At 41.7% G+C, this 27,538-nt stretch overlaps 1 protein-coding gene across 1 annotated transcript in view; it reads right to left on the minus strand.

The window, feature by feature from the left end:
- Window positions 1-3,522: 3,522 nt before the first annotated feature.
- The window catches only part of LOC149281114 (protein bassoon-like), a 119,026-nt gene continuing 95,010 nt past the window's right edge, over window positions 3,523-27,538 (minus strand). The window contains exons 7-12 of the mRNA XM_089499783.1: window positions 20,288-27,040; window positions 14,660-16,856; window positions 13,418-14,310; window positions 12,517-12,613; window positions 11,563-11,697; window positions 3,523-3,563 (exon numbers count right to left, since the gene is read on the minus strand). Coding sequence (XP_089355909.1) covers window positions 3,523-3,563; window positions 11,563-11,697; window positions 12,517-12,613; window positions 13,418-14,310; window positions 14,660-16,856; window positions 20,288-27,040 — 10,116 coding nt within the window. The remainder of the gene's footprint in view (window positions 3,564-11,562; window positions 11,698-12,516; window positions 12,614-13,417; window positions 14,311-14,659; window positions 16,857-20,287; window positions 27,041-27,538) is intronic.

A 27,538-nucleotide genomic window follows, 5' to 3' on the forward strand; every position in this document is an offset into this window, starting at 1 on the left:
AACGTATACATTTTAAGAGGGTCCCTATCAAATCCCTAATGCACATTTCAAGCTACACGTGGGGAAGCCCTGACTATATATCACCATACCTGGGAACTCTCCGGGTTTGATCCGGAGATTGCCGGGTGAAGCACCACTTCTCCAGGTCAAGACCCGAATCCTCCGGGTAGCGGGAGCAGGTTCTTGACATGCCCACTCCCTGCCCATTTTCCCTTTAAATGGAGGTGTTTCCCACCGCCGTCAGCGGGAACACCCATGACGTCAGCTGGAACACCCCCGCCGTCAGCGGGACCTTACACTGACATCAGCCTCATGCACAACAGAAGGACCATAAAGACATGGTTTAACTAGTTTGGTGTGGAGGAACTCCCACCGACGTCACAGTACCGCCCGCAGACGTCAGTGGGCAGTCCTGGCCACGTCCCGCAAGGGAAGGCTCCGGCTACCCGGAGCCCAGAAGTTCCCAGGTATGTATATCGCTATATTAACTGTGGCTAGGAGTGACAGGGGTTTTTGGTGTTTGGCAATTAGGCAGGGGATACCTGTTAGAGTTCAGTTATATATCTCTTCTATCAGGATGCAAGTTAGTCATTTAGAGCTGATACATTTACATTAGAAATAATGATGATGGAATTCTAGTTCATTTATTGTTTTTAATTTATAAATAGTAAACGTTTTAAATGTGTAGTGGGATTTTTTTGTGGTTTTTTTTCATTGCATATTATTGGCCCCCTATTTTTTGTAGTGTGTCTGTGAAAATTCGTAGCCATGCAACTAAACGAGCATTTGTGAGGTCAGGCACTGATATTGGACGACAAGGCCTGCCTCGTAATACGAGTTCCAATTCATCCCAAAGATGGAGGTCAGGGCTCTGTAAAGGCCACTTCAGTTCTTCCACACTAAATTAGTTAAACCATGTCTTTATGGTCCTTCTATTGTGCATGAGGCATTGTCATACTGGAAATGGAAAGGGCCTTCCCCAAACTGGTGCCACAAAGTTGGAAGCATGCAAGTGTTTTAAAATGTATTTGTATGCTGTAGGATTAACATTAGACTTGTGCATTCGTCTTCGGGAAGAGTGCGTTTTTGTGTTCGTTCCGAAGACACGCTGAAGAGAAGACAGCGGCGGTAAAACGTAGGCGAAGACGAAGACACACCACGAAGATCTTCGTGATCGTCTTTGTCTACCACTCTCCCCCCCTTCTAACTTACCTTGGCATCGCGGCAGTTCACGGAAGTGGAAATCCGCAGGTTCGCTGTCACGGGTTACAGGGCAGTGCGAATGAGCCTATTGGTCGCCTACAGGGACCTCCTCTGGCATCAACCAATTGGTTGATGCCAGAAGAAGACCCTGCAGGTAACCAATAGGCTCACTCGCACGGCCTTTGTAACCCCTGACAGCGAACCTATGGATTACTGTAGGTTAAAGGGCCGTGCAAGCGACCAATAGGCTCACTCGCACGGCCCCTTAACCCCTTAAGGTGCAACAAGTGCATCAGGAGCTTAAAAGTCTGTACGAGCGACCAGCAGAGTCGCTTGTACAGACTTTTAAAACCCCAATGCTGCAACTTACCCGGCAGATCCCACTGGTCTCCCTGTTCTATCAGTTAAATGTCCGTACGAGCGACTTTATTGGTCGTTCGTACGGACATTTAACTGATAGAACAGGGAGACCAATAGCATCTGCCGGACCAGGAGTTTAACAGTCTGTACGAGCGACCCTATTGGTCGCCAGCAGGGGGCTCTTCTGCCATCAACCATTGGCAGACGAGCCCCCTGCTGACGACCAATAGAGTTGCTAATACGGACATTTAAACTCCTGGCGCCAGAGCTGCTGCGGTACGCGTTAAACCCGTATTAACCCCTTAACCTGAAAAAACGAAGAAAAACCGAACACGAAGAATGTCCACGAATATTCGCCCGAAGAGAAGACAAGAACAGGCGATTATTCGCGGAATACGAAGATTTTTTTTTCTACGAAGACGAACACGAAGAGCCCCCTGGTGCCCGAGTCTAATTAACATTACCCCTCAGTGGAATGAAGGGAATCAGTCCCAGACCATTATCTCTTCTACACCAAACAATACAGAAGGCGCTACACATTTGGGTAGGTAGTGTTGTCCTGGAATCCACCAAACCAAGATTCATCCATCATACTTCAAGATAGTGAAGCATGATTCATTACTCAAGAGAACAAGTTTCCACTTATTTACAGTCCAGTGGCAGTGTGCTTTTAACTGACATGGAAATTCACTACATGAAGCTTCCAATGCACACTGCTTGTGTTGATGTTGCTTAAAGATGTAGTTTGGAACTTTGTAGTGAGTGATGCTACAAAGGGCAGGTGATTTTTTTTTCATACAATGCTCTGTGAGTGCGCATTGTCTACTGCTTCATGTCTGAACTGTTAACTTCTAGGTGCCTTCACTTCACAAAAATAGTACTTTTCACAGACAGACTGGCAAATTTGGCATCTTAAAGTCACTTTTTAACACCTATACTCAATAATTAGGTGGGGTGTCCACATACTTTTGGCTATGCAGTTAATTTTTATAATATACACATTATAAATAATTAATAAATATGGATCATCATCTGCACTATTCCGAAAAAATCACATACCTCTGAGCACCTGTGAAGGCATTATAAACTCATGCTATATTCCTGTACATCAGCCGTCTATCTCTCCAAACCTATTTTATTTCACTTATATCTTCCCTATCCTATAACCGCAAATGTCTGCTCTCCACATTCTGCCTCCCAGCATCTCCCTCACCTACCCAGTTCCCCCTCCCAAGAGCTTGACACCTACTTTAAAAATTAACACTATCAGGGATAACATCTCCCCCATGGTGTCAATATGGTACCCCGACCTACCACCTTGCCACAACCCACTGTCAACTGCTTCAGATCAGTCACTCCTACTGAAGTCTCAACCCTGTACCCCCAACATCTCCCATCATCCCTTTCTGATGTCCTTACCCCAACCCTAACCAATCTCTTTAACCCCTTCCGTACCGGCATTCTTGTACTGCGTCTTCCCTTGAAGACCGCAGTTTTATGTAAATATTTAAATTCGCTTCGGAATTGAGGGGGAGTGGCTGCTACGGATCGCTGGGGACACCCAGCGGTCAGTAGCAGCTGCCTCTCACGATCCCAGCGTCCATAGCGAAGCTGGATTGCGCATCATCGATGACGTACCTGGCACGTCCCGGTCTGTGGGTGACACACAACCAGGAAGTACCAGGTACGTCACCGGTACGGAAGAGGTTAATCCCTCTCTTTACAACAGTGTATTCCACTGAGACCACACTCACTAAAATTACTAATGACCTCCTCACAGCTAGAAGAAAAGGTCACTTCTTTCTATTCTTGAACCTTTCTCACTTCTCGGTCCACAGACTAATTCAAGCCTAATTCAGTCAGTTTGTACAGTAACCTTTTGTGTGGATCAGTATCAAATGCCTTAGCAAAGTTCTTTGCAGTGAAATTCACCAAATTATAACTTACCTTTCAGAGCTCTCACCAAAAGGAGGAAAATTTCTTGCCAAATGCAGAGACAGCTAAGCAAGGGACAGTAAACTTATGTTAGTTATTATTTATACTACATATACAGCAGGTTATTACAATTTATTTCTGTCCATAAGTGTAATGACATTTAGTAAAAGTTATGAAAGTGAAACAGAATTAAATCTATTGTTGTTGAAACCTTGTATCATTGCATGTCATTTTACCATGTCCACAGTGCTGCACTGTGTGATGAGGTCGAAATAGCTTCAGGAATAAATAACAGCCCACTTGTCACACAGGATTATCGATCAAAACAGCATGGGGTGCATGTACATGGAAAAAAGAAAATATAATAGTGCAATATTGTATGAACAAAAAATAAGGGGACTTCTGGGAGGCGGGCCCTACAGATGGCCGCTTTTTAGCTGTGCTCCGTTACCCCAACCTGCATTCATCTCCATCTACTGGGTTAATAACTTTGCTGTGGCTCCTGGTCTCCTCTACGCGACTGGTAAATCGCCGTCTACATCGACCAGCCGCTATTTTTCTTTTTCTGGCTGTTGGAGCCTATTTTCTCCCGCAACGTGGTTGCGGCCTGGGAGTGAAGGCCTGGTCTGGGGCTTTAGGCTGCAGGTTATACCTCGCAGTGTTGGCGGATTGCTGCTGACTGAATCCCTGCGCAACGCAGTTATATGTTCCCGAGTGCGGCTCCTCCATCCTCCCTTTCTGGTACCGTGGGGGTACCTGCCCCGGCTGTCTTCTCTCCGCACTTCATCACAGGCATGCTACACCCGGTGATTCCCAGCACCTTCCTCTGTCTTCTGTGGCTGCAGTAGCCGGCAGGGTAGGGCTTTCCCCTGCCGTGGGGTTTTTGATTTTGTTTCTTTTGCTGCATTATCCAACTGTTTTATTTTCGGCCTCTGCTTGCACCATTAGTTAGATAAGGGTTCCGGGTGGGTTCTAGTTAGGTTGGGTGGCTGGGTTAGGGTCAGGGTTTTTGTTTTACTTTTTCTCTGCCACTAGTTAGATAAAGGTTAAGGGTGGGCTCTAGAAAGGTTGGGTGGTGGGGCCGGGATTTGGGACTTCTGTTCCATTACTTTCCTCTGTGACACTACGTTGCTGGACTTTCCTACACGTGACTTTCTGCTTATGTCCATGGCTTGAACTTCCCCTTTACTCGCTGGAAGCTCGCGTCAACATTTCTTTCTTACTGAAGATCTCCTTATCCTGCTAATATTGCACTACATATTGTTGATCATACTGTTTCAACTGCACTTAATTTGACGCCATTACACTGTGTCTTATGTCAATTGATTTATTGCTGTTACCGCGTCATACAGGCAACTATTCTAGGGGTTTAACCCCTTGCTGCCTCTACTTCCTTTCCTTCTTCTTTCCCTCTGCTCTCCCCCCTTACTTCTCTTTCTTCCTTTCTATCTCTTCTCTAACTCACCCCCTCCTTCTGACAGGAGGTGCCCGGTGCCCCTGGATTCCATGGAGAAATATATGGATCCCACACCTAAGTCCTCCACCAAACAAGGGAAAGCTCGGGACAAGTTGCATGGAGCCTCTAAATCTGCTCCCGCTCCTCCTTCACCAAAGCGGACATCCCCTGCTGAGACCCTTATCGAATATATACCTCCGCCTCCACTTACGGCACAGGATATTGTCAGTCTGATCTCCCCCCTCTTGGATGTGAAACTCGACAAACTGTCGACCTCAATAGATAATACGCTTGCTGAGCTTACTTCACAAAGCCAGCGGATCGGCGAACTGGAAACAAGAGTTTCAGACCTGGAGGATGATCGCACCTCCTTAACGGCTACTGTACAGGACCAGGCTGTTATTCTTCAATTACAAGATCGCCTGGAGGATTGGGAAAACCGTAGCCGCCGCAACAATATCAGGTTGATAGGACTTCCAGAATCTGAGAAGGCCTCTTCCTTGATGGACATAGTTAGCTCCTGGCTACCGAAATAACTGGGTCTCCTCTCCCCCTATGATACGATACCAGTGGAGAGGGTTCACCGGATTGGTCCAGACAATAAAAGCTCTCAGGCTCGACCTCGTGCGCTTATTTTCCGAGAGCTGAATTTCCAGGATAAAACGAGAATATTTGATGCGTACCGTAAAGTGCTAGAGCTTCACTATCACAGACACCGCTTGTTACTTTTCCAAGACTATTCTGCGGCCGTTGCTGCGAAACGACGACAATTCTCCCAGGTCTGCATGGAATTGTATGCCAAGAAGATTAAGTTTGCCTTGCTGTATCCGGAGAAGTTGAGAGTTCACCATGCCAGTACTTCTTTCCTCTTCGACTCCCCGGAAGACGCTAACCATTTCTTGGCTGATGATCTGGGCTTGTCGACGGCTGTGCCGGCTTCACGGGCGGGTGCCGGGTCCCCTCCTCTCGCTCTTCCTTCTCCTCGTCCCCCCCTCTACCTATGTTACTTCCAAGTAATGCCTGCTACACTTCATTTAATTCTTCAACAATTCTACAGTATCTGCTGTGCTGTTTCACGGTTTTTTGTTTTGTTGGTTTTTTTTGGTGTGTATGTTCTCGCATCATGGGTTGGGTTAAAATGTTGGAAAAAATTAAGAGGTCTTGTTCAATTACTGGGCAAAATATTTGTTGCTTCTGTTCTGTTCTTGTCCCTGAGACATACGATTTCTTTCTACTCCTTAAGAGCTCCGTTTCCCCCGAAAGGGTATGGGCTAATGGATTCTATTTCTACTGCCTCACACGCTTCCACAGATAAGGTACATACTGTCGACTCTTTTCGCCTCATATCCTGGAATGTAGAGGGTCTTAATTCCCCCATAAAACGTAAAAAAATTGTGACCCATCTTAATCAACTTCGTCCTGATATAATCTTTTTATAGGAAACTCATTGGTGTGATCCTGTAACTAACAAATTTACGGCCCCCTGGATTGCCAATTGTTATTCTACATTTTATACCAAGAAATCCAGGGGTACATCCATTATTCTTTCAACACGATTGCTGTTCTCTGTGGAAGCGGAAAGATATGATACTGAAGGGAGGTACACCATATTGAAACTTCGTTTGGGGACAGACTCCTTTACTTTAGTCAATGTGTATGCCCCTAACTCGGGTCAGTGCTCTTTTTTGGCTCGTGTTTACACTACCTTGGCAGAAATCTCTGCTACTAATATTGTTCTGGGGGGAGATTTTAACCTTACCGCTGACCCGGGCCTCGACACTACGTGTATGGCCTCTCGCCCTTCACGACTCCTTTCGGCACCGCTGCTAGATCACTTTCATTTAATTGATACCTGGCGGCATACACATCCCGTGGACAGACAATTTATGTTTTACTCCCACCATCACCACTCTTTTTCTAGACTAGATTATTTTTTTCTCCCTGAGCTGATCAAAGATGCCCATATTTTCCCTATAGCTATTTCTGACCATGCTCCGATAGGGTTGGACCTCATGCTTTCCACTCCCCGATCGTTTTCTTACAATTGGCGATTCCCCTCTAATCTCTTCCACTCTGATAACTTCTGATCTTTTCTTGAGAGGGAATGGCTTAACTACATGGATGACAATATTGCCCATGTCGATGATATTAACTTGTTTTGGGAAGCGTCTAAACCTGTCTTACAAGGTCATATTATCAACTATGTGGAAGGTCGTAGGAAGGAGGCTGAAATGCGGCTCCTGCACCTGGGCCGCGATCTCTCCCGGGCCTATTCTAATGACTCCGCTGAGTCTGCAAGAATTTATAAGGAGGCCAAAGCTCTATATGATGCTTGGGCCACTGAGAAGGCCCAAATCTCTTGTGATTATATGCGTAACAGGTATTTTCGCTGGGGTAACAGAGCAGGGAAACTCCTGGCTAACTTAGTGACTCATTCTAAATATAAGAGACAGTTTGTCACCCACTTGAAAGATGATAACCATGCTCGCACTTCGTCACCTGCTAAAATTACCCAACTGTTAGTAAATTACTTCAGTAGTTTCTATGCTGCGGAACCTGTCATTCTTGATGCTGTTCTTGAGACTTTCCGCTTGGCGCAAATTCCTAAACTCACTCAATGGGATAGGGATTTGTTGGAAGCACCAATCTCTTTACAGGAAATTCGATCCCTTATGAAATCCCTGCCCACTCATAAGATGACGGGGCCCGATGGTCTCAGTGCGGAATATTATAAAATTTTAGCGCTCCATCTGTTATCTCATCTTCGTGAATTATATAATCGTCTTCTTGCTGGTGAGCTGCCCCCGAAATACTTCAATCTTTCTAGGACTGTGCTTATTGCCAAACCTATTCGCGATCCTGAATTAATGTCTTCCTACCGCCAGATCTTCCTCCTTAACCAGGATTTTAAGATTTTAACGGCTATAATGGCCTCTCGTCTCAAACCCATCCTGGCAAGGTTGATAGGTCCGTCCCAGACGGGCTTCCTCCGTGGACGTCATTCTACCCAAAATGTTAGAAGTATGATCTCGGCCATTGCCTCTACTAAATTGTCAAAAAATAAATCTGCCATTATCCTTAGTTGTGATGCGGACAAAGCGTTTGATCGTATTTCGTGGCATTATCTCACATCTTTTTTCAAATTCCATCATTTTGGTATGCGCTTTACTCATTTATTTCAGGCACTCTACAGTTACCCCCTCACTCAACTACTCATTAACGGGCTAAACTTGTAGGAAGGGGCACCCGTCAGGGTGGTCCCCTCTCCCCTTCTAGATCTTTTTGCTCTGTTCCATAGGGTTTCAGGGTTTTTAATTAATGCTACCAAAACGGAAGCCCTTGCTATATTCCCGCAAGCCAGGGATGGGTGGGGTGATCGTTTCCCTTTCCGCTGGACCCCCTCTCCGGCTCTTAATTATCTAGGTCTCTGGATCCCGTCTTCCCTTTCTCAGCTATATAAGTTGAATATCCCTCCCCTTCTACTACAAGTTGACAGTTTACTCAAGTCCTGGGCTAAGTTTCCCCTTTCCTTAAAGGGTAGATGTCACCTGTATAAAATGGCTGCGGTCCCTAAGCTCCTTTATCCTATCCATGTGCTCCCGATCACTCTACGACAAACTGATATACATGCTCACCATCGGTCTCTCCAATGTTTCTTATGGGGTGGTAAACGATCTCGGATTGCCTTAGTAAAACAACCTACCTCTAACGGAGGCTTGAATCTTCCCCATTTACCTGATTATAATCTAGCGGCCAATTGTAGGTATGCGGTGGATTGGATTTTGGATCGTGATCGTTTTGATACCACTAGGTTAGAGTCCCAACTAACTCCTGATATTCGGTTGCCCTCCCTTCTACATCTCTGTAAACACTTATGGCCTCCCGATTTACGCTCGAACCCGCTTTTATACCACACGTACAGGGCATGGACCCAAGTACGGAAGCATTTGGGCTTGGGGTTTTCGCATACTATCTATATGCCCTTGGTTCGTAATCCCAGATTTCAACATGGCAAATCTGCCCCTATTTTCAAGAGACTGGAAATTGAAGGGGGCCTCATTACTGACTTTCTAAGCCCCATGACTTCTCATCCCCTTACCTGGCAACAGTTTTGTGACGAGTTTTCTTCTATTTCTGTCCATCCATTACATTATTTACAACTTCGCAGTTTTATTGTCGGTGTTTTGGCTTTGCTGTCCCCTAGGGATCACAACAATCCTATCGACAGTGTAACCCTTCGCAATCCCTCCAGCCCCCTTACCATGTCCTTTCTTTATGGGCGCATCAGACCTGTTATCGCCTGGGGTTTCCTTAGACAGGGTCTGCCTGCTTGGAAGAAAGACCTCCCAAATATAGAGGAGGCACTAGTTGACGCTACAGTATTGAATTCCAAGCTTTTGGTGTATTACTCCTATAGCGAAATGTTTTTAAAAATCCTGCACCGGGCGTACATGACCCCGAAACTCTATGTCACTACCCGGTTGGGCGATTGTTCTGTTTCAAGTGCGCGGCGCCTGACGCCGATCTATATCATAATCTTTGGACCTGCCCCCATATCGCTAAATTTTGGAGTGACGTTCATCACTATATTGTAACGGTCTTGGGTATTCCTTTCCATTTAACTGTGGAATGGGCTCTTTTTGGGATTTTACCGCCGTCAGACACTCGCCCCTTCACTGCCAGGGAAAAAACTGTATTGCCCACCATCTCAGCGGTTAGTAAAAAGACCATACTAACGCAATGGCTACAACCTGACCCACCGCTTCTTGATATGGCTGTGGGCCGATTACGTTGCATTTTTCATCTGGATTGGCTGGAAGCTACCCTACACAGGGAAGTCAAGGCTAAATCCTTTTTCCAAAAATGGTCTTCCTTTATTGCTATAATGGATGATTCCATCAAACTGTCTCTCTTTAACACCTTCCGTTCCACTGGTTGGTTTTGCCTCCAAATGCTGAAGGGGACCTCCCCTATCCCTGGGTTCCAACCTGCTCTGACTGCGGTTGGGCTGGAGTCTTAATGTATCGCTGCAGTTTATATTACAACCTTTATGCCCATGTGTTTTGCACTTTATCTGCCGATACTTCCTATATATTGTGCTTCCCTCTGCCGTCCAGGTTGTTTATATTATTTGCCTTCTGTGATGGATTCTCCTCTTGTATATGTTTTGATTGTCTCTTACTACTGATATGTACCTTGTATATCTCCTGTGATGATACTACATGCTTACTGTATTTGTATCTTGTATTTTGATTTGCCCTCCTTTCCTTTTTATGTACTTTGCTTGTACAATTTCCTCTTTGAATAAATTGTTTTAAAGAAAAAAAAAATGGATTAAGAACACTTATAAACATGAAGTTTGAAGCAGGCTCGTCAAGAAATATAGAGAAAATACTTCTTTAATATATTCTTTAAAATCTGTAACAGTAAAAGAAATCCAATGGCACAGTATCACACTGGTAGCTCAATAAAAAATTAAGAATACACTTACAGGAGGTAGTGGCACAACGGAAATGTTACGCACAAACGTTCATTAACATACATAGAGTCCCACTTTTTATCATAGGAACGAATATAAGTCGATCTGTGTAATGGTCCCGATGATCTCTCAACGCGTTCCGCCAAGTTTGGACCTGGCTTCCTCAGGAGAAACAATAATAATAATGGAAAATCCACTGAAAAACAGTCTTCCATCAAATGTCCATTTACATTGACTAGGTGATTAACTTCCTCGTTCACATGGACCGCCCACTTTGCGTAATCGCAAAATATATATGCGTATTAAACCATCGTACACCTGCAGAGAGGGACGGCACGTTTGGACAGTCCTCTGGACTAAAATGCTGTCTGCAAGAGCCGAAAAAAACCGCCCCAAAACATCCACCTCTCACAGAATCAGTTATCAAAATCAATTATAAATAGTGACCGTATAAATATAGGATGAAAAAATAATGTAAATAAATAAATACATAAATATATAAAACATCAAGTTAATTAATTGATTATATTCTTTACAGATTTTAAATACATTAAAAAAGTCTTTTTTCTATATTTCTTGACGAGCCTGCTTCAAACTTCTTGTTTGTAAATGTTCATAGTTTTTTTGTTCATACAATATTGCACTTTTAGATTTTTTTCCATGTACATGTGCCATATGCTGTTTTGATCATTATTTTAACACTGAGGGAGTGTTCTTGGGCTGTAGCAGTACTGTAGCAGTACTTTAGAAACGTGACCATCTTTCATTGTTTCTATTAACTCTTCACCTGGGATTGTTGTTGTTTTAACGCAGGATTATTTGCTATGTTAAAGTAATACAGTAGTATAGATACGGAAAAGCATGTAAGTTTTAATGTTACCAACTTTTATAATCAGACTATTATCATGTCCAGTAAGTTACTGTACGGCCAAAAGCTTGATGGGCTGCTTTTCATTTTTGTTCCTGTTTTCAGTAATTTATTTTGCCAATAAACATTGCATATTTGACCTGAAGCCTTACACACAGATAGCCTTTAAAAAAAAGAAGTCTTTCCACTACATATATGTGCTATGCTGTATCTTCACTATTATACTATTGTTATTGGAAAAATGTCATTGGTGTCTCTTACCATCAGTTAGCTTGCCTGCTTGTTCAGCTGCACCTCCTGGTAGAATCTTGGAGAACATGCTTTCTCCCTCTGTGCCTTGCTGTCCTGGTGCTGTTCCAGCAGGTGCTGTAGCTGGTTTTGAACCCAATTTGATACCTAATGGAGAACACATTTAAGGTACTGCTACTGTCCCTACAATGGTTTAACCTGTCCATGTTATGCATGACATCTAAAATGATGAAAGAGCACTTTGTTACTTACAGATAAGAGAATATATGTAACATTTTTATGAACCGATGATATAATATGTTAAACATTGACAAAATACTCGTAATATGAGAACTTACTAAATACTATAATCACCATGTATTCACTTTTTTTTTTTTTTATCATGTTGTGTTCTACTGAGACTTTACATTCTCATTGTTGCTTAAAAAGTAGATTTTACTCAGGATTTATATTGGAATATGCAATTTTATTTGAAATTCTCGACTAAAAATTACTGGAGGCATAATGAAACGATGCATACATATATGGTAATCGTTAAAAGCAACAATACAAAATACATATAGATTAAAATTAAACAGAGATGTAATGGAATAGTAAAAAACAGTTGGGTATACTCACTATTAAGTCAAGTGGTCAGTCTAGTGGTCAATCTAGTGATTAATTTGAATAAGGTTGCATGCCCATGTGTGCTAACCTGTGTTTGGAAGATGGGCCCCATTAAGGCTGTGCACAGAGGAGGATTTTTCAGATCTTATTGGGATCGCTGATCACTCCATCTGCTGGCTAATCACAGGTACTGTGACCAGCAAAGCAGGGCTAAGGAGTCATGCTTTTTGATCACAATGTGATCAAAACCGAAGATCACATGAAGTTTGAATGTAAAATAATGCAATTTTGTATAGTTACTTTTTGGTGGCATTGAGATTATGGGTGTCACTATTCTGTACTTGAAGTTTGATAACCCACCTGTTGGTGGACCTTGCAACTGAGCCTGTGGCCCTCTCCCTGCTTGTGGCACAGGTTTTGCTGCTGTCTTTGAGCTGTCAATCGGTTCAACTTTTGGCTGCAAATTGTAAAGATTCAAAGATTTAGTAAAACATAACATGCAAATGCTCTAGATATAAATTCTAAATAAGTATGGTAATACAAAGTAAATCAATCAACTTGTTTACTTTTATCACAGCTTTTGAGCATAGTAAAGGGTAGAAGACAATGAAGACACCTAATAAACTAATAGAAATTCTAAATATTACCCTGTTAATATACCATAATGACGTTTTTATGCAGTCCCTTGCTAATGAGTGTCATGATATATACTCCATACCAGGTAAAAATGTTGTGTTTATCTACAAGCCATAATGAAATGTGATAATGTTAAGGCTTAAACAGAATCAAACAGTGTTCTCCAGCCTCTGCAACCCCAAATCTACCATATATTCTATAAAAAGAATAAAAATAAAGAGACTGAACCTTTACTGTAAAACCTCATAAAGCCTTTCACAATTTTTAATAATCTGGTGGGTATCCATTATGCACGACAACAAGAAAATATGACATGTATTTACAAGTTACCTAAGGAGTTGGAAGTGAATTAAGAGTTGTATTTTACAGAAAAACTCATAAAGTTCAATATTAACTTCAATATTTTACAGTATATTGTTGTCTTGACAAAGCATCATTTATTGCTCCTAGGAAACTGTCTATTTGGCACATGTAACTATTTCTTTGCAAAAGTACTGTGAAGTATGGATCAACAATCAAATGATACAACATGTGACAAAATGCTAAGTATTAAATACTCTTATTTAAATAGATGTTGTAATATATTATCATTATTATTATGTATATTTGTTTTGCTTACTTGTGCTGGTGGCTGAGCACTAGACTGAGTGGTCTGCTCTGGCTTCACAGTTTGCTGTGTCTGCTCCTGTTGTTGCTGTTGCTGCTGTTGGTGTGGGCGTGAAGATGGTTGACCCTGGGTTCCAGGTTGCTGCTGTGGCTGCTGCTGCTGCTGCTGCTGCTGCTGCTGCTGTGGCTGTGACTGTTGCTGAAGATGTGTTCTCCCTGGCTGATGAGAGCTTTGTTGATGTTGTGTTTGATGATGGGTTGTTTGGTGGGTTGGGACCTGGTGAGAGACTTGTTGTGAAGAGTCTGTTGATTGCTGCTGTCTGGAGTTTTGTTGAGATTGCTGTTGCTTTGGCTGTTGCTGCTGCTGCCCTGATTGCTGCTGTCTCATTTGCTGTGATCCCTGGTGGTGCGTCTGGGATTCAGATTTATGTTGCTGTGATGTTTGTGACTGCCTCTGTGACCTCTGTGATTCTGACATATGGTGGTAAGTTGATGATTGTCTTGATTGTTGGGAATAGTCAGAGGAGCTTGATGGATACCCAGATTGTGATCTTGTATCCGACTGCTGAGACTTCTTCAAAGAGGATGATGGCTGAGAATGTTGACGTGATTCGTGTCTGCTTTGCTCTCTTGGGTGCTGCTTAGATGACCGCCTGGATTGCTCTTCAAGATGACGAGAAGAATGTCTCCCAGCTTCCCCATGATGTCTGTGGTCTTTTGAAGATGAGTGACGAGGCTGAGAATAATCATCATGATGCCACATGTCCTCATCTGGAGGTTCATCATAATCATGATATGTATGCTTAACAGGCATTTTTTTCTGTGATGAGTGACTGTAGTATCTTGATCGTTCAGAACGAGCCTCTCTCGGTTTATCAAACCAATCAGTTTCCTCCTGACTCAAATGATAGGCTTTGGGAACCAAAAACAAATTATGGTCAACTCACGTGACCTTTGTTGATTGTATGTCAAACTGAAGCCATGCAACAATGACATGCATAAAGGATTTGAGAGACAGCACAGGATGATTGCTGAACTTTCACACCATGCGATAGTTTGTTTGCATCATGTGATTACACATAATAAACAGTTAACACCAACAAAGGTTGCAGAAAGCACCACGAACATATAAGAAAAGAGAAAGAAAAATGAGGAGGAAAGGCACTTCATGCAAACTCAGACAGTTCTATGATTTGTATGTGACATAAAAACAGGGTGATTATCTCCAGCATGCTGAAATATCACCACTTAAAGTCTTTACCTTCACTATCTGACACAACACAATGTGAGTCATCCATCATGTAATTTTCTTCTTGCTTGTATATGTGGTTTCTTGGCACTTCCTTGATATGTTCCTGCACATCAGGCAGTGAGTGACTGGAACAGAACTGAGGACAGCTGTCCCCTGTAGACTGAGGCACTGGGCCACCTGATGTACGACACACACCTACAGACTTTCCAGTTGGGCTTACTGGACTTTCCTCTTCAGAAGCCTGTGTTCGCATTGGGGCTCTGCCTCTGCTTTGACTCATGGTAAGAGTAGATGGTTTGGAACTTGATTTATATCTATCTGTACTGTCTCTTTCATAAGATTTGCTCCTGCTACTGCCAGTGTCACGACTTGATTTTTCCAGTCCATAACTAGATGCTGATCTTGAGCGGTTTCCACTACCATAAACTCTGTCATCTTCCTCCATATCTCTGCTGGAAACACCATAGTATTTTTGCTGTTCATAAACATTTTTCTTTAATCCATATGTAATCTCATCCTGAAGCTTTTTTGCTCTTGATGAAACACTACTGCTAGTGCTCACTGATGGTGTTGTAGGGTAAGTAGCTGCCAAGTCAGACTCTACATCTTTTGCTTCCTCAATTGGAGAAAACTTTGAAATTTTCTGCTCCATTCCCTGTTTGCGGTGCTTGCTGCGTTTGGAAGACACCACAGCTGGTGCCAGATTTTTCGAGGAAAGTTTCTGCACCCCAGAATTAGATCCATGTTTGTCTAACCGTGTGGGGTGTCTGGAATCACCATTTCCATAGTAGTAGCTACCGGTACTAGAGTCACGTCCATTGCTATCAGTGCTCCTGTGATAGCTGTTTTTTCCTCTGTAATCTGAACTATGATGGTCATAAACATCCTCTTCAGATTCCTCTTCAGCCCTGGAATAGCAACATGGCTTGACAGAACTGTCTGCTTCAGTATGGCCATTTTTGTCTTTTATGTGACGCCCATTAATATTTTGCTGTTGAGACTGATTCAAGGGCTCCACTTTCTGACTTTCTGTGAAAGGTGGATTTTCATTGGTCAGTTCACTTATATCTTCAATCATTACATAGTTGCGGGGGATATTTTGTTCTAGGTTTGTGTAAAGAGAATCAGTTGAATAACTATTTGAGGGACTTTCTGTTCCATTGCCCCGTTCTGTTTTTCTTACCTCTCTCTTATACTGGTCAAAACTGCTGGCCACTGTAGTGCTACTGAAGGCAATATCTGGAGTGGCTGATGATATGACTACTGTAGGATTTCCAATCACTTCATAGTTTGTTGGAACTTTGTGTTCTAGGTCAGCTAGCATTGTTTGCCTTGGCTTTTGGTGGGTGCTATGGGTTTCGACTGGTGGTTGAAAGCCTGCATTTATAGTGGATTGCAAAGAACCCTGATTTGCAAAGCTGGTTTGAGCTGGAAAAGGATTTGGTGGCCTGAAACCTGTATGGTTTTGCATTCCTAAATCTGATTGATAACTTGTATTTTGAGGAATTGTGTTAGACTGATAGGAACTCTGTGCTGGGTAGCTAGAGTGTTGTATCTGGAAGATACTTTGTGAAGGACCATTGCTCGACACTGGATACTGGGGTTGTTGAAATATTGGTTGCTGAAGGGTGGTGGATACTGGAGTTACTGTTTGGCCTGTGGTGTAATGATAAGTGCTAGGTGTACAAGAAGAAGTAGATGTCTGAAACTGCTGTGTGGTCTGAAATTGAGAATATTGAGAGTTGGCGCTTGTCCTGTTTAAGACACTGCTGCTTTCATACCCTGAAAATCGTATATTGTTGAGCTCACTGTCTGACATATAGTCCCTGTTCTCCCCTAAGCATCTGATATATGAGTAATCTCTTCTGTCCTTTACCAGAGACTCTTTCCTTTGAGTGATCCCAAGTTCTAAATACTTCAGCTTGGCATCAATTTCTTTTTCCTCCTCTTCAAGCTCAGCTTGCTGCTTACGGAGCTTTGTTGATTCTTGCTCAACAATCTTCAAGTCATGATCAATATTTTTAAGAAAACCAACTTTTGGCAGCTGAATGCTTTGACCTCCCATTATCTTCTGATTGAGATTGGGCAAATTGATTTGAGAGTGAGCCTGACTGGTTGTAAGGGGAAGATGAGCTTCATCAGGAGGTGGGCTGGGCAGAGTTCGCTTCACTTTGCGTGTCAAAGTATTTGGCTGGAAGGCTGAAATCTACAACGAATAACATAAATGTAGAGACCTCCCAACAGTTTACACAAAATAAAAAGCTGATAAATATCTAGAAAAAAAAGCTCAAAAACAAACAAAAACTGTCATGTATGTGCAAAAAGTAAAAAAAAAAACATACTCATGTATAGGATAGTGTTACTACCTTAAAACTATGAAAAATACTTAATAATCATAGGTAGGAAAATAATACACCATGTAGAGTGGACCACTTGACGATTACCCTAGATGTATCAATCTCTGTGATAAAAGTATACACTAAAGGGGAGCTATTTGGTCTGTGCACTGAACTAATCAAATCCCAGGGTAATGCATAACTAAAATACTCCTTGCATGCATGAATATATACCCTATAGCATTTTTACACTACCTATTCAGGTTTCTAAAACAAAATATAGATCCATTATTAATATATTATCTGTAATTCCTCCTGAAGAGTAGGCCGAGCTTGATACGAATCAAGTGCACGTTCAGATTCTTGAGACTTATAACTAAAGCTGTATTTATATTTGCATATGGCATCCTTCTTTTGGCACATTTAAACAAAACACACCATGAACTTTAATATAAGATGTTAACCCAAGATCTAAATATGATTTGCTTAATTCATCTAATGTTTTTGGGGTTTTTTTCTGGGGGACAGCACGATTGGTAGCAGTCAGCATATACAAAGACTTAGGGGAACAGTTTATACTTTGCATATATTTCTACTGGACTAACAGGGAGGAGGAGAAGGCCATAGTCCTCACCAAGACTACTACAGAAAAGGAGTATTAATGGCGGAGAGCTTCCCAGAAGCAGCTACATAATCTCTTAATTTTAACATAGTATCTCAACAAGCTGGTGAGTTTGAGTTGCCTAAGAATTGTATCCTAAATATTTGAAAACTGCAGAAAACAACCAGAAAATGTATAATTATAATTTTTAAGGTATCATTATGTTGTATAAGGAATTACTTGGAATTTGTAAAGTTTAACATTTTTTTATTCTAATTAAAATATTTATTATTTACTAGACCAAACAAACATTTAAGAAGCCATAATGGAAGCCATCCTTTAAGAGTAAATAGTTAAACCACATTCCTGGCTGTGTTAGGGTCCCTACCTACCTATTAGGCACTCTAATTTGATAGGCTTGCCTTCCTGTGCAGCACCTTAATTACTAAACTTTCACAGTAAACCAACGGCTGGATCCTGTTAAGTGCTTTATAGAAAGATATTACTGTACCAGGTTAAAACAACAAATATACTGTGCCCTATTAGGCAATAGTTTACCAAAAGGATATGGACACTCTTCCTAATTATTGTATTTAGGCGTTTCAGCCACACCCATTCTCACCCAAATCACCCATCCTCTGCAGAATATGGGAAATTCCTTGTGTCTGCTGGAGTGCTGTAAAGCACGCTGCCACTAGACACTGCAGTGGTAGAAAAATGTTCTCTGAAGTGATGAATCACACTTTATCTGGAAGTCAGATGGACGAATCTGGGATTTTAAAGTATTTGGAGCAGGGAAGAGGGAAAGTAATTTCCTGTTTCAACAGATGATGTTGGACAAGAAGGCTAGGCTTACAATCAGCTTTCCAATTTATCCCACAGATGTTCAATGGGGTTTCGGTCAGGGCCCTGTGCAGGCCACTCGAATTCCTCCACACCAAACTCATCAAACCATGTCTTTATGGACAGTGCTTTGTGCTTTGTGCACTGGGGCACAGTCAGGCTGCACTAGAAAATGACCTTCCCCAAACTGTGCCCACAAAGTTGGAAGCATAACATTAACCAAAATGTCTTTGTATGATGTAGTATTAACATTACCCCTTACTATAATTAAGCAGCCAGCCCAACCCCTGCAAAACAGCCCAGGCTATCATCCCTCAGTAGGCACTATGCATTTCAGTAGGTAACATTTTGTTGGCATCCGCCAAACACAGATTAAGATAGTTAAGTGTGAATCCTTACTCCAGAGAACACATTTACACTTCTCCAGAGCCCAGTGGCAATGTGCTTTACACCATTCCAGCTCATGCTTAGTATTGGGCATAGTCATCTTCAGCTTGTGTGCAGAAATGGAAACCCATAGTGCTTGTGCTGATGTTACTTACAAAGGTAGTTTGGAACTCTGAAGTGAGTGATGCTACAGAGGACAGGTAATGTTTGCTTCAGAACTCAGGGCCTTGCTCTGATGATCTACTACTTTGTGGTAGAGCTGTTGTTAAGCCTAGAAGTTTCCACTTCACAACAATAACACATAGAGTTGACCAAGGCATATCTAGAAGGGCAGAAATTTCATGAACTGACTTGTATAAAACTTATGATAGTGCCACATATAAGGTCACTGCGATCTTTAGTACAACCTATTCTCCTGCCCATTGTTGTCAATGGAGATGGGTGGCTTGATTTTATACACCTGCTAGCAATGGGTGTGGCTGGAACATCTAAACTCAATAAGTAACAAGGCTGTCCACACACTTTTGGTCATAGAGTGTACTAAACAATATACGTATTGTTCCAGTTTTAAACAAATAATGTTTTGTTTATTTGTGCTTAGGCATTTTACGGTCTATAATTATAACTTTAATTAAAACCAGCATTCTGCTTGGTGCAACACACCAAGACGCTAGTCATTATTCAACTTTCACTTTTTTCTCTCAGTGCATGCTTTTTTTTTAAAGTGAAATAAAACCATAACTTACATACCAACTTGAATTTATCAGCCCCGTTATATAAAATCATTACATCTTAACCACAATGCAATATACAGTAAATACAAATACCAATTTACCAAACATAAATGTGGTAATTACAAAAGTAATGATTCTTATAGTATCTAAGTAAATATGCCATGGAATGAAAAGAAGTACTGCTAATTTTCTGTAAGCAAGTTACGATGGCTATATTTACAGCATTCTGACGCAAAAGATGTCATACTTAATTAAATTAACCCAGGTTGATGTTACCCAAAACTAAGCAGAAAAAAATCAGAGCCTTTATTAGATATTAGTATAAACTTTATAAATATAAATTGTTTATAAATATAAATTGTTTATAAATCAATGGTGTGTCTGTTGAATGAAGTGTATAATTATTTGGAAAATAATATGCTGCAAAAAAACCCATGTGTGGGCTAAAAAGAGACCAGAAAGCCTTATTATTTGTGAAAAAGGCAAATGCATATTGCTAATTCAGAATTTAGAGTTCTAAATTTTGCTTCTCTCAAATATTTATTATCCAGACCTTGATATTATTTCATTCATTTTGGGGAACATTAACCTAGGTTAGTTATAAGCAGTTTGATGTTAAGTCTTTTTAGATTTCCTTTTTGTAAATTGGCCACTTTGTGATTTATCAAGAAAATATTTAACATGTTTATTTCCAGTACTTAATCTACTATCTATAATATGGTGGCATTTCTCTTACCTGGCTACCTTGTAGTAACTGATGCTGATACAAAGAAAACCTATCCTTGGAAGTTTCCTCTGAGGTAGGACTGATAGGCTTAGGGTCTGACAAGGATCTTTGCATGGTTTTGATTGGACGAGGTAAGATCTGCTGCCGTTGAGTGCTGTCAGCTGTAAAATGTTTTTGAGGGGTCACATGGGCTTTGTTGAGTCTTTCACTTGAAGCAAATGTGGATTCCAGTAACCTGTGAGGTGAAAGTGGAGACACAGGAGAGTAGAGTACTTGGGGAGACTTAGGGGGCTGACGAGAAACTAGCTGAGAAATTGTGTCTGCTGGCAAATGGGACTGATAACCGATTTCAAGAGGATCAGGCTTCTTTTTGTCAAACTTTGCTGCTCCTTGCTGTCTTGGGAAATTGGTATCTAGGGGCCCTGAAGTTACCATTTGCATGTTAGAAGAATAGGGAGTTACAGTTGTAGGCACACTGATCTGAGGAACAACTATGCCATGGCATTGAGTTTCTGGCTCAGTCTGGCATGCAAGACTTTCACCTCGTTGCGTCTTCTCTGGGGCTGATATGTACTTTATAATCTCAACTTTTGGATCTGGGGTCGTAATATGAATAGATGGTGAAACTCTTTGAAGCTGGTCTGGCTCTGTCTGAACGCAACAATCACTAGTTGTCTGAATAGCTATACTTGAAGTTCCTTTTGAATCATGCTTGCTATCTGAACTAGAATCTGAATGACGAGAAAATCTAGATCGACGCCTTCTCACTGGCTGTTCCCATTCTGCATTGTCTTCATCATCTGTCTGGACGCTGCAGTCGGTACTTCTTTTTGTTCTGCGCCGTCTTGACATGTAAAATCTATCATCGCCGTCCTCGTCATCTGTCTGTACACTGCTATCTGTTATCTTCTTTACAACATATGACTCATTGTTATCTTCTGTATTATATGTATCCCTAAGACGTGGCATTGAGTTTCTTTTCTTAATGGGCCTGTTGACCTCCCAATGCTCATCTGTCTGGAGTGACATCTCCGAGGCAGAATTGGTAAGTGGCCTCTGGGGTACAGGGAAGCGTGATGGTCCTTGAACATCTGGTACTGTAGGAGCCATTGCAATAAAAGGTGGATTAACTGTTGGCCAGTAATGTCCACTTTGCGCAAGGGTCCTCTGCATTTCAATTGCTATTTCAGATACTGTTTGTGGTGGAATTCTCCCAGTTTGCTCACATGCAGGAGGCCCAGTATTTTTTTGCCGTTTCTGCTCCTCAAGCTGTTGTTGAAGTTGCTGCTGCAGCTGTTGAATCTGCTCGAGCTGCAAACGTTGCTGTGCTAGCTGTTCCCGTTGCATTGCAAATTGTGCCTGGCGTTCTTCCTGCTGTTGCTGTAGCACTTGTTGCTTGATAGACTGTAATTCTTGTAGTTCTCTCTGAACCAGCATTTGTTCCTTTTCTCTGTGCCGCTGTAGTTCTAACCGCTCCCTCTCCAATTCTTCATGTAAACGCATTTGCCTTAATGTCTCTAACTCTACTCTTTCTCTTTCAATTTGTAAAAAATGCTCCTGTTGTTTCCTCTGTCTCTCTTCTTCTTTTTCTTTTTCCTCTTTTTCTGCCCCAGGCTTATGGGCCATCCCAGATGACTGAGATTCAGGTCCAGGCTTCTGAGTTGGTTGCTGTTGTTGTTGTTGGTGTGAGTGGCTAGCAGAATTCTGAATCGCAGAAGTTACCAATGTAGGATCTTCATGAGGTCCTGCAATGGTCTGCTCTGACTGTATATTTGAGACAGCAACATTTGAAGATATTGTTGATACAGCAGTGGCTGTAGTGGTGCTTATTGTAGAAGTGCTAGTAGCAATGGAAGTTGCAGCCTTTCCTAAATAAACTGGAGTTTCCATTAATGAAGCTGTGGAGGCAGCTGGAAACCTGCTTACGCCTGGATAACGATATACTGATTGTTGTCCCAATGGCATCCTTGGTGCAACAAGGGGCACTCTGGTTAGACTTGCTAAAGGTACGGGTGTAAAATTTCCTGGACCATAAGGTCTATACAAACCTCTGACCATTGGCCGTAGCACAGAGGCTGGCTGTGTGGTAATAGGGAGTGTTGATGCTATGGGAGTGTTGATGGTTGAGTAAATCATACCATCAGCTGCTCTTACGGTAGCAGGTGATGCATACATTTGTCTAATAGGTCCAGAACGTGGCCCAGATATATTATACTGTGCTAAATTTCTTGCATCTGTGAAATGAGGGCCATACAGCATATTTTGCCTAATGGTCTGTTGATTAGGTATAATAGCGTTTGCTCTAGGTCCAGCGCTTATGGAGCTGGGCCCATACTGCAAAATATCTGAACTGTTTGTATGTCTTCCTCCATATTGCTCCATAGAATTAAGGGCTGCACACATTCTGCTAATTTCCCGAGCTGTTGTTGCGCTATATTGAGCAAGGTTAGATTCTTGAAAATTGGACAAATCTCTTGTAGAATATCTGTAATCAGAGTAGATGTTGGACATTGAATTGTATCTTCTCATGGGTAGTGAATTATTAAATATGTCAGTAGGTTGCCTTAAGTCAGTGAACGAGCCGTACTGTGCTCCCTGACTAAGATAATTCCCATCACTGAAGTTCATGCTGTATGAGTTTTTCATTGTAGACAGGTCCATAGCACCTTCACCTCCAGCAGCGTGATATGGCTGATACAAACCAATATCAGACAGATTGGTTTCTGACATTGATGAAAAAAGCCGCCCTGGGGGTCCGTAGGAAAGAAATTTCTGTTCCTCGTATGAATTATGGCCAGAGGCTGCAGGTGGTGGCAAGGGTTTTGATTCTCTGTAAGAATAGTTATCTGAAGGTTCATGTTCTCTTTGACCATAATACTGAGGCCCAGGTCTTATAGGCTGAGAAGCCTCTCTGGTACCCTTTTCAGGGACTTTAGAAGGGCCGTAGCTACCATTGCAGCTACTACCAAATGGAAACTTGTATACAACATCACAGCATACCACCTGACTTTCAGGTTTCATACCCGTTAGGTCTAATGCATTTGACGCTGGCTCTTCATTCATTAATTTAGTAACTGTACCAGATGCCATCTCATCCAACTGTACCATCATTGTGTGAGACTGGTTTCCAGCCGGATTAACTGGAGCTCGAATATTGCTGGAATCAGGAACTCCTCTATATGCTTCCACAGGTCCTAAGCTTTGTTCCTGCTGGAATTGTCTTGGGACACTACCAATATTATTAATATTTTGAACATTGCTGGTTTGAGAAACTATATCTCTTTTAACCATGGGTGTCACTTGACTGGGAAGATTATACCTTGAAAATATGTCTTTCTGCATTCCACTAGTTTCATCAGTTTTACAAACAGAACTAGAGACAGTATTGTTTATGCTTCCTCTCAGAATGTTAGGTTGACTTGTTTGTTCAAGATGCCTAACTTGAGTCAAGCACATTGCATTTCCAGTTCCTTGCCCAAAATCTACCCTGTTTTGAAAAGGATCGCCATAAACTACTGGTTGTTTTGGCTGTGAAACAATCATGGACGAGGCAACAGTTATGCTAACTGTTGTGACTGTGCCAATGACAGCATGGTTTTGTTCTTGGGCATTTAAATTTACTATCAGAGGCTGCACAGCTGTAGAATGACGTGTTGGAGATTGGTCCATGGTGAGTGAATATCTCCTAGATTCAGTAGCTAAAGATGTAAGGTCCATACCTTGGTCAGTCATAATGACAGGGGCTGCTTTAATCGCAGTTCGTAAATCGACAACACTACTGCTGGGTTTTGGACCAGGCTCCACCCGAGAAGTTCCAGGAACAGAAGATATTCTACATAGTGATATGTTCTCAGAAGGTAAAGAGCCCCAATTATAAGTAGCACAGGAGGGATCTAGGCCAGAGATGGACTCTCCTTTGGAGCTCATTTGCAAACCGGAGGAAGCTGGCCTTTCTATGATTGTGTGTGAATTAGTATAAGTAGACTGCATTTGCTCTTGCTGGGCTTGTGAACTGCTGATTGATGTCTGACTATTACAGTGAAGTGTTTGATGGCGATTAAGTCTAGTTGGGGAGGTGACTGGGGAAGTAGAGCAACTGACACTTTTCGGCTTAGTTTGACTAGATGAATGAGACGCTAAGGTAATAACCATAAAAGGAGATTCTTGAGAAGACTGTTGTCTAGAAAGGCGAGGTGATCTAGTACGGTCAGGTGTCTGTGTGCCTTGAGCAACCTTGTTCAAAGAGGAGAGTGTGGAGGGGGCTGTTGAGACATCAGATGATGGGTTAATACTCTGTGTTTGAGATGAAAATTCTGATGTTGGTTTGCCTACAGGTGACATGCTTATTCTTGGAGAAGAGTGAGTGGGGCTTTGTGTGGGAGAGGTGGGTGAAAGGGGGGGACTTGAGCTCTTAAAAAATGAAATAACTTTTGATGTCAAAGATACACTTGACCTTATATCCCCCTCGCCTTGTACACTGTTTTCTGTAGTAGTTTTGTTTCTATATACATCTTCATTGGATTTATAATCTGGAGTCTCTTTTACTTGTCCATAACTTCTCTGAGTGGGAAAAGAAGATGATGAATCAGAATATGAAAGAGATGTACTTGCACTAGATGATGTGGATGTGATGGCAGCAGATACTCTGCCGTACTGATAACTAGGTGTTTTTGAACTAGGGACAGTGGATGAACTGTGAAATTTGGCCTGATCTTGTCCATCTTTACTGAAGTGCTGTGTTACACGCACATCTGGTATAACTCTTCCTGCATTACTTTCAGAAGAAGCAAATGATACTGGTGCTGAGAGTTGCGTAGGACTTGTTCCAGGAGTGAGTGGCCCACTTGTCTGCTTCAACATTTCATTGTATGCATTTTCTGCATTCAGAAATTGTTTCTCTGGGTAGATGTCTGTCTTCTTTTCCTCCTGTTGTACAGATAAATCAAGTGATGATGATTGGTGCATCCTTGAGATATTCTGTGATGTCTGCAGAATTTCATCATATAGTGTGCCAGGTTTTGATAATTCCATGTTGTAATCATTTTGTAATGAACTTATTCTACCACTATCATAGCTATATTCGTCTATATACTGATATTCAAAATTATTTTGACTTTCTGTACCTATGTACCCAACCTCCTGATAACTACTACCATATATCATGCTTTGTTGTGACTGTTCCATTTGTTGTTTCTGAAACATTTCTGCTTTTCTCATCATCTCTTCGTACACCTCTTCTGCACTCTTTAAAGGCTTGCTACTAGAACAACTTGCTGTTTTCTCAGTTGGAGAATACAAGGACATAAATGTTGGTAAGTTGTATTCACTGCCAGACTTGTATAGTTTAGAACCTATCATTTCAAATCCTTCCGCTTCAGAATCTATAGAGGGTGAGTATTCTGAACAGGAAGACCTATGTAATTCCTCCATTTCAGCAGCTTGCCTAAGTTCCTCTGTGGGGGAAGCATCCTCAATGGGGGACAGGTTACTGGGAGGAGTTTTTGACCTTTCTCTTCTCCTTTGTGCCCTTAGTTCTTCCTTATCTCGTTTAGTTTTGCGTGCAGTGCTTCTAATTCTCTGCTGTTCAACTTCTCTCATTTTTTCCTGCTCTCTTAAGAGTTCCTCTTCCTCCCGTAGTTCTTCTTCTTCTGAGGAATCTTCAATAGTAGGCAACAATGGACCATGGGAGCGATGACGTGCCTTTCTCTGTTGCTTAACCTCCTCCAGTCTCTGTCTTCGACTAGGACTGCTATCACTATCTTCTTCTAGGGATGACATAGATGTAGGAGACGTACCAGAGGTATAACTAGGTGTTGTGGCAGGTAAAGTTGAAGAATATTCCCCTCTAGACCTTTCTTCCGGTGATCCAGTCAAACTTTCCATTTCTAGTTCTGGCTCTCGGTCTAGGCTTATGTCTGTTTCATGGTCAAGTTCCATGTCTCTGCCATAGCTGTTTGTGCTGTTCAACTCAATGGTCTTAAACCGTCTCAATCCTCCCTGTGATGCCGATAAGTCTTCCTCCTCATCAGGTTCAGTTTCTTTCCTGTTTTCCTCATAACCTGAGTTATAGGCCAGTCTCCTTTTAGAAGAGGATGTACTTTTGACTTTTTCAGAATCAGGTTTCTGGCCATTCTTTCCACTAATGTACTTTAAATGGTTGTACTCCTCTTCTTCATCATCAAGATTGTCCTCTTCTGCACTCATTTCTAAAATCTGTCGCCTCATAAACTCTTCATCTGTGAATTCTCCTTTAATTTGCCTTGTTGGCAACGGTGAAAAGCCTTCACTACTGTCCTCAACATAGTCATGTCGTAACTTACTACTAAAATCATCTGAAGACTCAACAATTTCTCTGTGATCCTTTTGGTTTTCCCATTCCAGTGAATCTTCATCTTCTTCTAGAATGTCTTCCAATTCTTCATCTGAATCAAAGGCTTCAGGAGTAATAGATAGGGACTTTGGCCTTTGTTTTTGCTTTTGGTCTTCTCGTAAGCCATGAAACATTTTCCCACTATCACCAAGGGATGTACTTTTTGATTCTAAAAGAGGTCTAACAGAACTTTCTAGTTTAGTGAGCTCAGATGGACTTGGTGGGCTACGTTGAGATAAGCCTGTTGCGTTCAGCTTCTCTTCCTCTTGTTGTACCAGTCCTGCAATTTCACTTTGTGAGCTTGAAATTCCATCTGAAGAATAACCAGTGTCACTTAAGCTTTGAGGGCTGCGTGATAAGTCATGGGCATAAGTTGTGGGCTTGTTTACCTCCTGTGGACAAATATCAATATCAATATCAAATATTATTTTTCACTGACCTATACACAATATAGTTTTGTTATATTCTTTGCTTTATATATATGATTATGAAACACACACTTTTGTGGTTGACACACTGGCAAGTTTGCTATATGAATACATAATTATACACAATAGAAATACTTTAATAGTGAATGCATGAGAAGGCTGGAACAGGAGAAGGGGGCTGAACTGCATGCTTAAAGGACAGAGAAAAGAATGGGGTGATGCAGGTACATGTGTTTAAGGGTAAACATGGATAGTTAAAGAGCTTGGGTTTTTTTACAGTTCTTTTAGGTACCCTATGAGACATATATATATATGTATATGTATAAGATGTCAAAAAAACAGAGTATTGCAGTTTGCAGTGATACTTGTTTTATTTTAAAAGACAAGCTTTCGAGAGTTCTCCTCTCTTCTTCATGGCCGACCTAGAACAGAGATTCCTGTCACAAATGGCTCATTTCAGCT

This window comes from Sceloporus occidentalis, unplaced genomic scaffold (genome assembly GCF_023333645.1).
Source record: "Sceloporus occidentalis isolate IW3139 unplaced genomic scaffold, rSceOcc1.0.p SCAF_139, whole genome shotgun sequence".
NCBI lineage: Eukaryota > Metazoa > Chordata > Lepidosauria > Squamata > Phrynosomatidae > Sceloporus > Sceloporus occidentalis.